Source organism: Grammomys surdaster, unplaced genomic scaffold (genome assembly GCF_004785775.1).
Source record: "Grammomys surdaster isolate TR1022 unplaced genomic scaffold, NIH_TR_1.0 142, whole genome shotgun sequence".
In the NCBI taxonomy this organism is placed as follows: domain Eukaryota; kingdom Metazoa; phylum Chordata; class Mammalia; order Rodentia; family Muridae; genus Grammomys; species Grammomys surdaster.
This window is the reverse complement of record NW_021604600.1, coordinates 1,470,549-1,485,784: the sequence shown is the minus strand read 5'-3', so window position 1 is coordinate 1,485,784 and position 15,236 is coordinate 1,470,549. Positions and strand designations below refer to the sequence as shown.

At 39.1% G+C, this 15,236-nt stretch overlaps 1 protein-coding gene across 2 annotated transcripts in view; it reads right to left on the bottom strand.

Annotated features, from left to right (window-relative positions):
- Positions 1 to 15,236, bottom strand: part of LOC114618480 (ATP-binding cassette sub-family A member 3-like) — a 187,718-nt gene that overhangs the window by 108,095 nt on the left and 64,387 nt on the right. The window contains exon 8 of one of the 2 annotated variants that reach the window (XM_028764249.1): positions 9,671 to 9,788. In XM_028764249.1, coding sequence (XP_028620082.1) covers positions 9,671 to 9,788 — 118 coding nt within the window. Of the gene's footprint in view, positions 1 to 9,641; positions 9,789 to 15,236 lie in introns of both variants that reach the window. The other variant, XM_028764248.1, reaches the window with a different exon arrangement.

The window sequence follows — 15,236 nt, the reverse complement described above, 5'->3', positions numbered from 1 at the left end:
CATGGTATTCACTCACTGATTATTGGATATTAGCCCAGAACCTTGAAATGTCCAAGATGCAACTCACAGGCCACATGAAGCTCATGAAGAAGGAAGACCAAGTGGGGGTGATTCGGTCCTTATTAGAAGGAGCAACAAAATACTCAAGGGAGCAAATAAGGAGACAAAGTGAGGGACAGAAACTGAAGGAGAGGCTGTCTGAAGACCATTCCACCTGAGTATCCATCTCATGTGCAGTCACCAAAGGTAGATGCTGAAGTGGAAGTCAGGAAGTGCATGCTGATAAGAGCCTGATATAGATGTCTCCTCAGAGGTCTGCAAGAGTCTGAGATATTCAGAGGCAGATGCTCACAACTAGCCATTGAACTGATCATTGGGTTCCAAATGGAGGAGTTAGAGTGAAGACCATTGGAGCTGAAAGGGTTTGTGGCCCCATGAGGAGAGCAACAATACCAACCAACCACAGCTCCCAGGGTCTAAACCACCAGCCTGGGAGCACTTAGGGAGGGATCCAGGGCTTCAGCTATATATGTAAGAGTGGAGGGCCTTGCTGGGCATCGGTGGGAGAAGAGATCCTTGGCCTCATGAAGGCTGGACGCCCCAGGGGGTGGGAATTTGAGGGTGGGGAGGTGGGAGTGGGGAGGTAGGTAGGGGTACATCCACAGAGAAGCAGGAGGAGGGGTGAGGAGATAGGGAGTTCCAGGGTGGGTGGGAGATGGGGTAAGGGGATAACATATGAAATGTAAATAAAACATCCAATAAAAAAAAGAAAGTTAAAATCAAAACATAATTGAGATATAGAATTGTAAACTCTTTAAGTTAGGATAGATGATACAGTAATTTATCTAAATTAACAAAATTGATGGACTGGAAGTTATTAGTGTATATCATACCTTATATTTTACATAACTGTTATAATTATGTTCAATATATATTTGAGAGAAAAGGCCTTTTTAATGGACAAAAGGGGGAAATGTAGCTGCTTGCATTATCATGCTAATTATGTTCCCCCATAAACCTGTTTACAGTGTCCCACACATAAGACACTGAGGGACCCTGCCCACAGTTGGATCTGACTGGTAAATAAAGACGCTGACAGCCAATGGCTGGGCAGGGCAGAGGTGGGACTTTTGGATTCCCTGGCTAGCAACAGACAGGAGAAGAAAGAGGGAGATCTTACATGACAGGAGAAGAATGATGCCATGCCCAAGAAGGTGTGAAACAGAGAGCATAGCCACCATGTAGGAACTGGGGAAGACATGTCTAAGAGAGCCCCCTGACTGGGTCTAGGTCATCAAAGATGGAATATAGATTCTAATAAGTAATAACTTGGGGATATCAGATGGAGGTAGATTACCCACATGGAGGTTAGGAAGTGGCCGATCTATTGAGCTGTTTAAGGCATATAAAAATGTAAAGGCTGTGTGTATGTGTCTTTCATTTCGAACCGAGAAGATTGGGGCAGGTAGTGAGGAATGTTCTGCCGCCTCTGGGATTGATTTGAGTAGCATTAATTCTATACTGCTACACTGCCTCCCCCCACCCCCGCCAAAAAAAATCCTGAAAAACAAAAAACCTAGGGCCAGATGGTTTTAGTGAAGAATTTTACCAGATTTTCAAAGAAGGACTAGTAACAATAGTTCTCAATTATTCTACAAAATAGAAACAGAAGAAACGTTGTCCAATTCATTTTATGAGGTTACAGTCACCCTGATACCCAAAACCACACAATTCAACAAAGAAAGAGAATAATAGATCAATTTCCTTCATAAACATTGATGTAAAAATACTTAATAAAATACTTGCAAATCAAATCCAAGAACATATTTAAAAAGATCATCTACTATAATCAAGCCGACTTCATCCTAGAGATACAAGTATGGTTCAACTTGAAAATCTGTCAATGTAATCCACCATATAAACAAACTGAAAGGAAAAAAAAGCACATGATAATTTCATTAGATGCTGAAAAAGTTTTTGACAAAAATTCACTCCTTCATGATAAAAGTCTTGGAGAGATCAAGGATACAGGGTACACACCTAAGCATAATAAAGACAATTTACAGCAAATATATAGCTAACATCAAATTAAATGGAGAAAAAGTCAAAACAATTACTCTTAAATCAGAAACAAGGCAAGGCTGCCATTCCTCTCCATATCTATTCAATACAGTACTTGAAAGTCTAGCTAGAGAAGTAAGACAACTAAATGTGGTAAAGAGGATACAAACTGGGAAGGAAGAAGTCAAAGTATAACTACTGACAGATGATATGATACCATACATAAATGACTCCAAAAATCCTACCAGGGAATTTCTACAGCTGGTAAACTTTTAAGATGTGGCTGGATACAAGATTAAAAAAAAATCAGTAGTCCTCCTTTATATAAATGACAAATGGACTGAGAGAGAAATTAGTAAAACAACACCCTTCACAATAGCCACAAATAATATAAAATATCTTGGAGTAATTTTAACCAAGTGAGTGAAAGACCTATAAGATAAATACTTCAAGTCTTTGAAAAATGAAATTGATGAAAATATCAGAAGGTAGAAAGACCTCCCATGTTCATGTATTGTACTGGTAGGATTAAAATAGTAAAAATGGCCATCCTACAAAAAGCATCTTACAGATTCAATGCAGTCCCCATCAAAATCCCAACACATTTTTTAGAGACCTTGAAAGAACAATATTGAACTTCATATAGAAACACAAGACTCAGAATAGCTAAAATAATCTTATACAATAAAAGAATTTTTAGCAGTATGACTATTCCTGATCTCAAGCTGTACTACAAAGTTGTTATATTAAAAACCACATTGTATTGGCATAAAAACAGACAGGTTGATCAATGGAGTCCAATTGAAGACCCAGACATAAATCTACATACCTATGGACACCAAAGTTTTGATAAAGTCAGAAATATACAATGGAAAAAAAAAGCATTTTCAGCAAATGATGATGTTGTAACTGGATGCCAGTATGTAGAATGGAAATATATTCATACCTGTCAGCCTACATACAACTTAAGTCCAAGTGGACTCAAAGGTCTTAAGTCAAAGACCTCAATGTAAAACCAGATACACTAAATCTAATAGAAGAGAAGGTGGGGAATAGTGCATTGGCACGAGAGATAATTCCTGAACAGAACACCAACAGTGAAGGCACTAAGATCAACAATAAATGGGACCCCATGAAACCGAAAAGCTTCTGTAAGGCCAATGACACTGTCAACAGGACAAAATAGCAGTCCTCAGAATGGGAAAAGGTCTTTGTTAACTCCATTTCTGACATAGGGCTAATATCCAAAATATATATATATAAAAAAACCTCAAGAATCTAGAATATATAAAGAACTCAAGAAACTGTGAACAATCTAAATAATCCAATTAAAAATGAGTATAGGTGCTAGAGAGATGGCTCAGTGATTAAGAGCACTAGCTGTTCTTCCGTAGGACCCAGGTTCAACTTTCAGCATCTACAAGGCAGTTCACAATTGTCTGTAACTCCTTTTCCAGGGGATCTGGCTCCCTCACATATGTAGGCAAAACTCCAAGGTACATAAAATAAAAATAAATAAATTATGAAGAAACAACAACAACAAAAACCAGGGTACAGATTTAAATAGAATTCTTAACAGAGGAACCTTAATTAACTGATACGCACTTAAAGAAATGTTCAACATCATTAGCCATCAGGAAAATGCAAACTAAAATGACTTAGAGACTCCATTACACCTGTCAGAATGGCTAAAAATCAAAAACACAAGTGACAGGTCAGGCTGGTGAGGTTAAAGAGCAAGGGGAACACTTCTCCACTGCTGGTGGAAGTGAAAATTTGAACAGACACTTTAGAAGTCAATATGGTGATTTCTCACTCCTGGGCATATACTCAAAGGATGCTCCACCATACCACAAGGACACATGCTCAACTATGTTCATAGCAGTTTTATTCATAATAACCAGGAACTGGAAACAACCTAGATGTCCCTCAACCAAAGAATGGATAACGAAATTGTGGTGTCTTAGTCAGGGTTTTACTGCTGTGAACACATACCATGACCAAGACAACTCTCATAAGGACAACACTTAACTGGGGCTGGCTTATGGGTTCAGAGATTCATCCCATTATCATTGAGAGAGGAGCATGGTAGTATCCAGGCAGGTATGGTGCTGAAGGAGAAGAGAGGTCTATATCTTCATCTGAAGGTTGCTAGCAGAATATTGGCTTCCAGGCAGCTAGGATGAGAGTCTTAAAGCCCACACCCACAGTGACACACCTACTCTAATAGGGCCACACCTTCTAATAGTGCCACTCCCTGGGCCGAGCATATACAAACTATCACATGTGGTATACTTATACAATGGGTTATTATTCAGTATTTCATGATGTTAAAAACAATGACATCATGAAATTTGCAGGCAAGTAGATGGAGCTAGGAAAAAAATCATCCTGAGTGAGGTAACACATACCCAGAAGACAAACACAATATGTACTCACTGATAAGTGGATATTAGCTGTAAAATAAAAACAATCATGCTACAGTCCACAGACCCAGGAAGGCCAAATAACAAGAAGGGATTAAATGAGGGAGGCAAGGAACTCTCCAGGAAGGAGAAATAGAATAGATTTCACAGATGGACTGGAGGTAGGTGGGGTTGGGAACATGAGAATGAGTGTGGAAGAAGGGAGGGAAAAATATTGGAAGAAACTGAGAGGACTCAGTTAGCCAGAGCCAGGCTGACTCCGTGACAGGCTGAAAACTGGCAGTTTGGGAGACTAGGCCTAGTGTCTGTTTTCCAGAAATAAGAACCCAGTTCCAGGAACCTGTAGTTAGCCAAACACAGGCACTGGTAGCCAATCTGAGGACACCTTGTCATCTGGCCTAAAGTTAGAATAGGTAGCTGGAATGAGTAAGTAACACCCTTGGAAGTTTCCAGAGCCTAACCAATTGTAGAATCAGTCAGACCCCTAGAGATAGAATTAACCAATCAAGGTAAAAGGGCACATACCCCTTCCTGGAATTCCTCTAACTGACAATAAAAGCTGGGCCTGAAAGTCCACTAGGTGTCTCCATTCCTGAATGAGATCCATGAATGCAGAAAATTCAGCTGAATTAAATGTTCTTTGCTTTTGCATACTATTTAAGCCTAGGATTATCATTCACTGGTGATTCTTGGACCCTAACAAAATCACTGGAACTGGGGGGGGGCATTTGGACAGTAAGTAGAAACCTTGCTAATCGAAACTCCATGGAATTTACGAGGGTAATCCTAGCAAAGAACCCTAGTTATGGGGGATACAGGGCCTGAATTGGCCATCTTCTAGAACAAGGCAAGACTCAAGTGGAGGGCTTAGGACACCAACCCAGCCACAAAACCTTTGACCTGAAGTTTGTTCTGCCTGCAGAGTGTTCTGGGACAGGAGACTAGCAGAATCATTATCAATAAGACCAGAGAGACTTGATCCAGCAACTGATGGGAGTAGACGCAGAGTGTCACTGCCAGACATGAGGTGGAGTTTAGGGAGTACTATGGAGGAGGGGAGGAAGGACTGGAGGAACCAGAAGGGTCAGGTCCACATAATGGGCTAGGACTCATGGGGACTTGAGAGATCAGGGAACGTGTAGGGGTCTTATCTAGGTCCTCTACATATATGTCATTGCTGAGTAGCTTGGTGTTCTTGTGGAAATCCCAACAGTAAGAGTGGGATCTGTCCCTGACTCTTTTGACTATTTATAGCACTCTTTACCCCTTACTGGGTTGCCTTTTCCAGGCTTGATGTGATGGTATGTACCTGGTCTTATTGTAGCATGTTATAACATGTTTGGTTGATGTCCCTGGAAGGCCTGCTCTTTTCAGAGTGGAGGGCTGGGAGTGGAATCGGGGGAGAGGGGAGGTGGGGTAGAGAGGAGAAGCTGAGGAAGGGAAGAGAGTGAGGGGAAACTGTAGTTGAAATATAATATATGAGAGAAGAATAAAAAATTAAAACAAGTCATAATAAATAAATTTCTCAAACTCTTAAAAAAAGAATAAAAATCTCAGCTCAAGGATGTCAAAGTACCTGTTACTCTACAGAAATACCAAAAGTGACATAAAAAGGAAGAAAGAAACACCGCAATCACCCACCATCTGTATAAAAACTAAAAAACAGTAAAAAGTTTATAGTAACAAATTATAAACTTAATTGATACAGTCAAAATGCTCAGTGAATCTGTCTTTGCCTCACATCCCTTCTGGATTAACAGTTGTCTTGAAGACTGAGGTGAGCACTCCAGATGAGGAATGCTCTGAAGGAGCACAGCAAACCTTGTTCTGAGGGAAGGATGGTCATTTATTTTGGGTTGATTTGGGTTCTCAGAAGAACAGAGTCTCTCCCAAAGTGGAAGCAGACAGGTAGAAGTCATCTTTCAAAATTACTGAAATGCAAATGGCCAAGTTGACATCTAGGGAAGAAGAGAACAATTGGCTGGCAGTTGCCACAGACTTTCTCCCCTACCTTGGGACATAGTATCATCTTTGGAGAGAGTTGGACCATGCATCCATCAATCCAAAAGGCTGGCTCCTACATGCTGAGGGGATACAGCATACCTTAGCCACCTGGAGGCTAGTAAAAACAGAGACGGTAGTTTGGACTAGCATCTGCCTACCCTTTTTTCCATGCTCATCAAGGGGGAACTAAACAGTGTCATTTATGAATATCATCATATATTTATAGGCAACATAGAGATTTGTAACTGTAAAAGAATCCAAGTTTCCAAAACCCACCATTCAACTGGATATTTTGAATATTAAGCAATTATAAGGAGGAATTGATTTTGTCATTTTGCTCTGTTTTGTGTTTGTTCCTCAATTCCTCATTATTTACTTAATTTTTGCTTAGGTGATTTTCTTTGCATTTAACTTTCATGGTTATGGTAAAAAAAAATCCACATTTTACATTTATTTTAATTTGGTTGAACTGATACCAGCCAGCGCTGTTGTTTAAATGTAAACTATCCCCAACAGGCTGGTGTTATTGTTTGGAAAGGATATAGAACTCATAGAGAATGAATCACTAGGGGTGGGCCTTAATGTTTTATAGCCTGGCTTTACTTCGGTTCACTCTTTGCTTCCTAAGTAGAGACGCAACGTGACCAAGTAGCCTCTTGTTTCTGCCACCATGCTTTCCCTGCCTGATGCCATGTCTTCATTACCATGATGGACTGTAACCTCCTAGAACTGTGAGCCAAAACAAACACTTCCTCTGATAAGTTATTCTTGTCAGGATATTCTTTCACAGTTAACCTAAATTTTGTTCTTGTATATCTACACCCCTTCCCTTTATGTTGTACCACAAATTACATATATATATATATATATATATATATTGCTCAATAAAAGCTTAACAATTTGTATACATCTGTCTTTCTCATAATCTAGCAAACCAAAACTACAATCATAGTTATTTTATTTATATATGCAGTTGCTTTAAACATCTTCTTCACAGAAGATTTAAGTTACTTGCTAGTTTACTTTCATTATTACACAAAAGATTCCAGCATTTTCTATAATGATAAATGTTATAGTAATGAACTCCTTCAGCCTATAATTTCTGCTCATGTCTAAATTTCTCTATTATTTTTAAAGGACAGTTTTGATAGTCATAAAAATTTGGTTACCAATCTATGCCCTCCTCTACTTTAAAAATGTCACTCTGCTACCAGCTATATTCCATTGTTTGTGATGAAAATTCAGTCTCTGTCAATCATGATTTCCCAACCTGTTTCTATGAAGTTGGCAGCTGTAGATGTCTCTCATAAGTAGAATTGTTCTAAATTTTTTTGTAATTGGTTTACTTAGTAACATCAGATTTTATTCATGTTATAACATGAGATAGGATTTTCTTCTGGTTTAAGTCAGAGTATTTTATTATATGAATATAAATATACTACATTTTTCTTACCAGTTATCTGTTAACAGAAATCTAGATTACTTCTGTAGCTTGAGCAAATACTACTAGAAACTTAAGTGTGAAAGTATCTCTTGCCGGGCGGTGGTGGCGCACGCCTTTAATCCCAGCACTTGGGAGGCAGAGGCAGGCAGATTTCTGAGTTCAAGGCCAGCCTGGTCTACAGAGTGAGTTCCAGGACAGAGAAACCCTGTCTCGAAAAACCAAAAAACCAAAAAACAAAAACAAACAACAAAAAAAGAAAGTATCTCTTAAGACTCTGTTCTCAATATTCCTGGACATGTATCCAAAAAAGAATTGTATCGTAATTTTTAGCTTTTCGCTTTATTGATGTATACTTAATAAAGAATCACATGCACTTAAAGTATGCATGTTGATGGGTTTTGAAATATGCATATAATTTAGTATGCTAACACACCATATTCATATCTCCATTATTTGCTTTTGGGGAGTAATACCTAACATGAAATTGAACCTTTTAATACAGTTTAGAGTCCTTTATACAGTATTGTTAATTGTAGGTAAATACTATACAGAAAATGATTGTTTAACAAGGTAGAAAAGAGATTAGTTATTTGGAGAATACAGAAAGACTTGGGAATAAGTCATGCTCTAGCTTTTCTGTCTCAAGGGGAGGAAAAGCACTTGACCTGTGCATCTTCCCAACTTGCAGGACAGGGTCAACTCTAGGAGGATGTCTGCCTCCTCTTTTGCTCTTAGCTATTCTAGCTTCTGGGCTTTATTGTTCTCTTAGCATTCAGGATAAGTGAAATAGAAATTAGTCCTTCAGCAAGAACTCTAAGAGGTTTGGAATAAGACTCCATTTGCCTTGGTTTTCTGCTCTTTATCATTCTGTCAGAAGACTAAAGGCTACAGGAAAACACCTTCCCTCTGTCTTTTGTTCCCTGCTGTTCAAGTGTCCAAGTTCTAGCATTGTTTCAGTATTTGGGAAGAGGTGAAGTAGAAATCTGGCCCTTAGAGAGCAAACTTGAGTCCATGAGACTAGGCAGAATGTGTAGTCTCTCTTCTCCTACCTAAGAGAGAAAACTAATGAAAACCTCTAGGCTATGAGTTAAACTGCCTTGAAGGAAGGTTTTACAGGAACACAGCACATCTGCATTTCTCCTGGATTAGTACAGCCTTTTTTTAACCTTTTGTTGTTCAGAGTGACATTTCTTAACTGAATTCTCAATTTCTTCTAAGAGTACTTTGGTTCAAATAGTACAGTGTGGTGGTTTGAATAGGTTTGGGCCTCACAAACTCATGTGTTTGAATGCTTGGCCCATAGGGAGGGGCACTATTAGGGAGTGTGGTTTCATTGGAGTAGGTATGGCCTTGTTTGAGGAAGTAAGTCATTGTTGAGGTGGGCTTTAAGGTCTTATATTCTTTTAAGCTATACCTAGTGTGACACACAGTCTCCTACTGCTGTCTTTGGATCAAGATGTAGAACTCTCAGCTCCTCCAGCACCACATCTGTCACACTCTGCCATGATGATAATAGACTGAACCTCTGAAACTATTAAGCCAGCCCTAATTAAATGTTTTTCTTTATAAGAGTTGCCTTTGTCATGTTGTCTCTTCACAGCAATGGAAATCTTAACCAAGACAAATGGCTATTCTATTGTGTCTGGAGAGATCAGTGGCCAGGCTCCAAGAGTAAGACTCACTGTTTTTCAGTCTCAAGAATATACCTTTATCTTGGATGCAGATGAATACACACCTGTGAGAACAGACAAGGTTGTGGTCTTTCCTGCTCCATTGTGTCCCAGAAGAACAGTGACCTGTCCCTCATATATGTTCAGTGACAAGTTGCTTACTGCAGGCTTATTTTTAAATTCCTGTGGGATGAAAGAACAACGTGTTATCTGTCAGTTAAAAAGACAAACATTCACATCCTCTGTACTTATATCATGCAACACATGCTATCAAAAATGGATGATATTGTTAGGTCCAAAGGAAACTCTAGCTCCCTAAACTTCAAAAGGCAGTCCAAAAATCCAGAAATGGGCTCAGCCTGGACAATAGGAAGATTTCTGGCAGTTAGAAAAAAAAGCTGCCATTCCTCAGTAATTTGTGAAGAAGGTCCCCCCACCCCCACAAAAAAAATCATTTTCCTTATCATTGGCAGAAGGGACAAATGGCTATTGGTGGTACTTGTTAGCATACTAAAGAACATGCTAGCCTCCAGACTCCTTCAGTGTTACAAGTACATATTATATACATTTCAAAGTACACATTAGCATCTTAGCTCTTCTCACCTATCCTACACTCTCTCCCAGCTCATTGGCTCCCTTACCTCCAGCTACTCATTCTCCTTATCACACTGCTATTTCTCTTGCACTCTGCTCTGTTCCTGATGCTTTCATGGCCAGATACAATCTGCTGGCCACATTCAGTCTACTTTCTCTTTCTGTTCTGGACCCTTCCAGATGCCTCTGGCTGTTCTTTCTCTCTACAATAAACCCTTTATTTACAATAAAGTCCTTTCCCTTAGCCATGCAGTGAAGCAGTCATGTCATCAGTTTATACAGTCACTATATTTCTCTATATTGGGTATAGCTTTGTATCTCTAAATATTTACCAGAAACATATTTAAACATTTCATAGATATCTCAAAATTGGCATACCTAAAAGCTTGAATATATCTATACTATTAACTTTTTCTTCAATAAATATAAAAATCAAAATTATCTTTTGAAAAAAATATTTAACTATTACTTCAAACTCACCTAATGCATCTCTCAATATGCAAACAAGAGATGCTTGAATATAATCCTACACCTTAACATAAATCACACATGATCCCTGTTTTATTGAAGCCTTCACAAAACACAATGGGACAAAAGATAAGAGCACGTAAAAATAGCTGCAGATATGAACAACATTATTAGCAAAACAAAGGGACTAAAATGATACACCTGATAGTACTTTAAGAGCTTAAGAAAATAAAGAATTCTCAACTGAGGAATACTGCACAGCCGAGAAAGCACCTAAGGATGTTCAACATCCTTAGTTATCAGAGAAATGCAATTGAAGACGACCTTGAGATTCCACCTCACACCAGTCAGAATGGCTAAGATCAAAAACTCAGGTGACAGCAGATGTTGGCAAGAATGTGGAGAAAGAGGAACCTCCTCCATTGTTAGGATTGAAAGCTGGTACAACCACTCTGGAAAGCAGTCTGGTGGTTCCTTAGAAAATTGGACCTAGTATTACCTGAGGATCCAGCTATACCACTCCTGGGCATATACCCAAAAGATGCTCCAACATATAACAAGGACACATGCTCCACTATGTTCATAGCAGCCTTATTTATAATATCCGGAAGCTGGAAAGAACCCAGATGTCCTTCAACAGAGGAATGGATACAGAAAATGTAGTACATTTACACAATGGAGTACTGCTCAGCTATTAAAACCAATGACTTCATAAAATTCTTAGGCAAATGGATGGAACTAGAAAATATTAATATATATTATGTAATAATATATGTGATTGAGTGCTAATATGTAATTGAGTATAATAATAATAATTATATAATTATTATATAATGCCTATTATAATATAATTAATATAATTAATAATAATTAATAATTATATAATAATTAATATAATCATATAATAATAATATATGATTGAGTGAGGTAACCCAATCACAAAAGAACACACATGGTATGCACTCACTGATAAGTGGATATTAGCCCAAAAGCTCAGAATACCCAAGATACAATTCACAGACCACATGAAGCTAGGTGCTTCGGTCTTTCTTAGAAGGAGTAACAAAATACTGACAGGAGCAAATATGGAGACAAAATGTGGAGCAGAGACTGGAGGAGGGACTGTCCAAAGACTGTCCCACCTGGGGATCCAACCCAAGTGCAAGCACCAAATGTAAACACTATTGTGGATGTCAAGAACAGCAGGCTGACAGGAGCCTGATATAGTTGTTTCCTGAGAGGCTCTGCCAGAGTCTGACATATACGGAGCAGATGTTCGCAGCTAAACATTGAACTGATCACAGGGTCCCAAATGGAGGAGTCATAGAGAAGACTGAAGGAGCTGAAGGGGCTTGAGGCCCCATGGGGAGAGCGACAGTACCAATAAACCAGAGTCCCCAGGGTCTAAACAGCCAGTGTGGGAACACATATGGAGGAACCCATGGCTTCAGCTGTATATGTAGCAGAGGATAGTCTTGCCAGGCATCAGTGGGAGAGGAGGGTTCAGTGAAGGCTGGATGCACCAGTGTGGGGGAATTCAAGGTCGGGGAGGCAGGAGTGGGTGGATGGGTAGAGGCACACCCTTTAGAAGAAGGAGGAGGAGGAATGGGATAAAAGGTTTCTGGGGTGGAAAATGAGGAAAGGGGATGACATCTAAAATGTAGATAAATAAATTATCCAATAATAATAATAATAATAATAATAAAAGCCAGATAATGGAACTGGCAATTGCAGCCAAGCATTTGAGACTTTTTGTCAACAATTTAATATTACCCATATTAATGGGATTCCTTATAGTCCTCAAGGACAATGGATTGTGGAAGGGGCCCATGGAACTTTAAAACAATATCTTCATAAAATAAAAAAGAGGGAGGTATATCCCCGTACAACACATGTGGGTCCCGCAGCGGAAACGCAGAGAAGGGCCCCAAAAGACATGTGGAGTCCAAAGGTGTTCCAAGGCTTTATTATTCATAGTGTGTGATAGATGTGCGCCCTGTGTTTAGGTCAGGGCAGGCCTGACTTAAATAGGGAGGGGAAAAAGAGGAGGGAATGGGAAAAGGAATAAGTAATTGACTACGCCCTCTGGCCTTTAGGTAACTCATGAATATGGAAATCTCTCGAGGCTAAAGCCTGTAGCCACGCCCTCTACCTGTAGCCTTATGTGATTGCAAGGCGCAGATCAAATGGAGGTCTTAGACCACTAGTCAGGAGTCTGGAATCCTGGGGCGTGGCGATATATGTGCTGTCCCTACCCAGGCAATGGATACCTGTTGGGTCTCTGGCTACCTCAAAGTCAGTGCTCTATCGAAGACCAAATCATCCCTTCATGGTCCAACAAACACAAATTTATTTAAATCATGTTCTTTTTATTTTAAATTTTGTAAAAAAATTGGATGTAAAGGAATTTTCTTCTGAGTGTCTACACTCTACAACTAGGCATACTTATGCCTAGGTAAAAGGGAAAGATCTACTTACTAGCATATGGCATAATCCCAAGCAAGTATTTAATATGGGGAAGAGGGCATGTTTGTGTTTTTTCTACCGGATACTGAAGGAGCATGGTGGCTACCAGAGTGACCGGTGAGACATGCTGATGCTGGGACAAAAAATGATGCTGACCTATGAGCTTGCTGAGTGCCCTGACAATGGTGATTGGGAAACTGTACTGGACATATATTCCTGACCCACCTTTGCTTGCCTATACCCCTGATGGGACAAATGGTCTTGCCTTAAGATTTTAGACCCTGTGGAACAGAGAATCAAAAAGAGAAGTTATAATGACTCTTATATTTTTCTTAAATGTGACTAGTTATTTGGACTCAATCATGGACTGGTCTAGAAATCAATCCAATATTGGAAATTATAGTCTTCATTTGGAAGGCTGGTTCTGGACATTTTCAGAAACATATTTGGAAGTTAGCTGCAGTTCTATATGTTATGTTAGCAAGAGATAAAGTTGGGACAGGATCTGGATTTCAAACAAGTATTAGTACATGTGTTAAGGTTCTTTTAATTGCCAAGTTAAAATTACTTTTGTTTCTTCTTCGGTATTTAATGTAAGTTCCATTGATTGTACACTTTCTAACTGTGCTAGTGTGTTGAAACATGGCATGTCTGTTATGGAGGTCTATCAACCAACTTTTGTTTTATTGCCCTGAGTGTTACAGAACCTTGGCATTCTGAAAAAAGCTTGCAAGTACTGGAAGAAGTGAGTTAGGCTTTAAGCAGAAGCAAGAGGGTAGCGGGCTTGATTATTGCTGGTATAACAGCTTTAATTACATTAATTTCTAGCACCTCTGCTTATGCAAATGCTGTGACACAAGAAGTTAAGACAGCTACTTTTGTTAGTCATTTAGCAAAAATGTTACTAATGTGTTGAGTATACAAGAGGATTTAGATAGGTGCTGGAACAACGGATTGATGCTCTTTATCCTATTCAAATCATTGGAAGGAGGTTCAGAGTTTAAGAGTAAGGAGCCATCTTGAGTTTCATGCCAAATACCACTGGATTTGTGTGACTTCTAAAATTTACAATGATTGTCATTATAATTAGGAAAAAGTTTAAAGACACTTGAAGTTTACTTGGCATAATTCTAATACCTCTCTGGATGTTTTAATTTTGCATAGTGAGCTAATGAATTTAAAGAATGCTGCTCTGTTGAGAGTTGATGTGGCAGATACTGCTGATAAAATTACCCATGTCCTGAGAGCAGTGTTTCTATTTTGGTCAAGCTTCAAGAATGGTATATATAGGTTGATCATGTTAGCCCTTTTTGTCCTGGGAATACTTTTATTCCTGCCCATCGTGTTAAAGCTTGTCTTTAACAACATCAACATGTTGGCAGCCAAAGTACATGGCTTGAAAATGAAAATGGACACCCAGACAGAGTTATTAATTTAACAGTTTGGCAAGCCAAGGACAGATAAGGAAGGAATTCTTGTCACAATGACCTAAGACAGATTTATGAAATAAAAACCTAAGACAGTTTTATGAAATAAAAAAAGGGGTAGATGTGGATAGCTTTGGGGGCTGCTTGGCAGGAATCTGTCATTCTCCAATAACAATGGTCACAATGACCTAAGACAGGTTTATGAAATAAAACAAGAGGTTGCTGTGGATAGCTTTGGGAATATGTCATTGGCTAATGACAAGGAAGTGGGCTTCATGCAGGAATCTGACATTAGGCTAGAACAAAGAAGTAATTTCAGGCAGGAATCCAAATCTTAGGCTAGAACAAAGAAGTAGGCTTCAGACATGAAAATGACTTTGGGCTAGGACAGGGAAGTTGGCTCAGATATTTTGGTCATCCTGATAAGCCCTTAGAAATAGTGATCATGGGAGTGATCATGGAACTTTGTTTATTGCCTTGCTTGTTCTTTTGACTATTTGTGTTTATTGTCATGCTTGTTCCTTGACTATTTGCATCTATTGTATTGCTAGTTCATCAACCTAGAACTGACCTTAATACTTGCTGGGAGCCAGCTCCAGCTTGGTGGGAAGAGAAGGTGATCTTCTTTCTTCTCCTCCAGTTGGTTCTTCTTGAGGCAGCCAAGGGGGATGGGAAT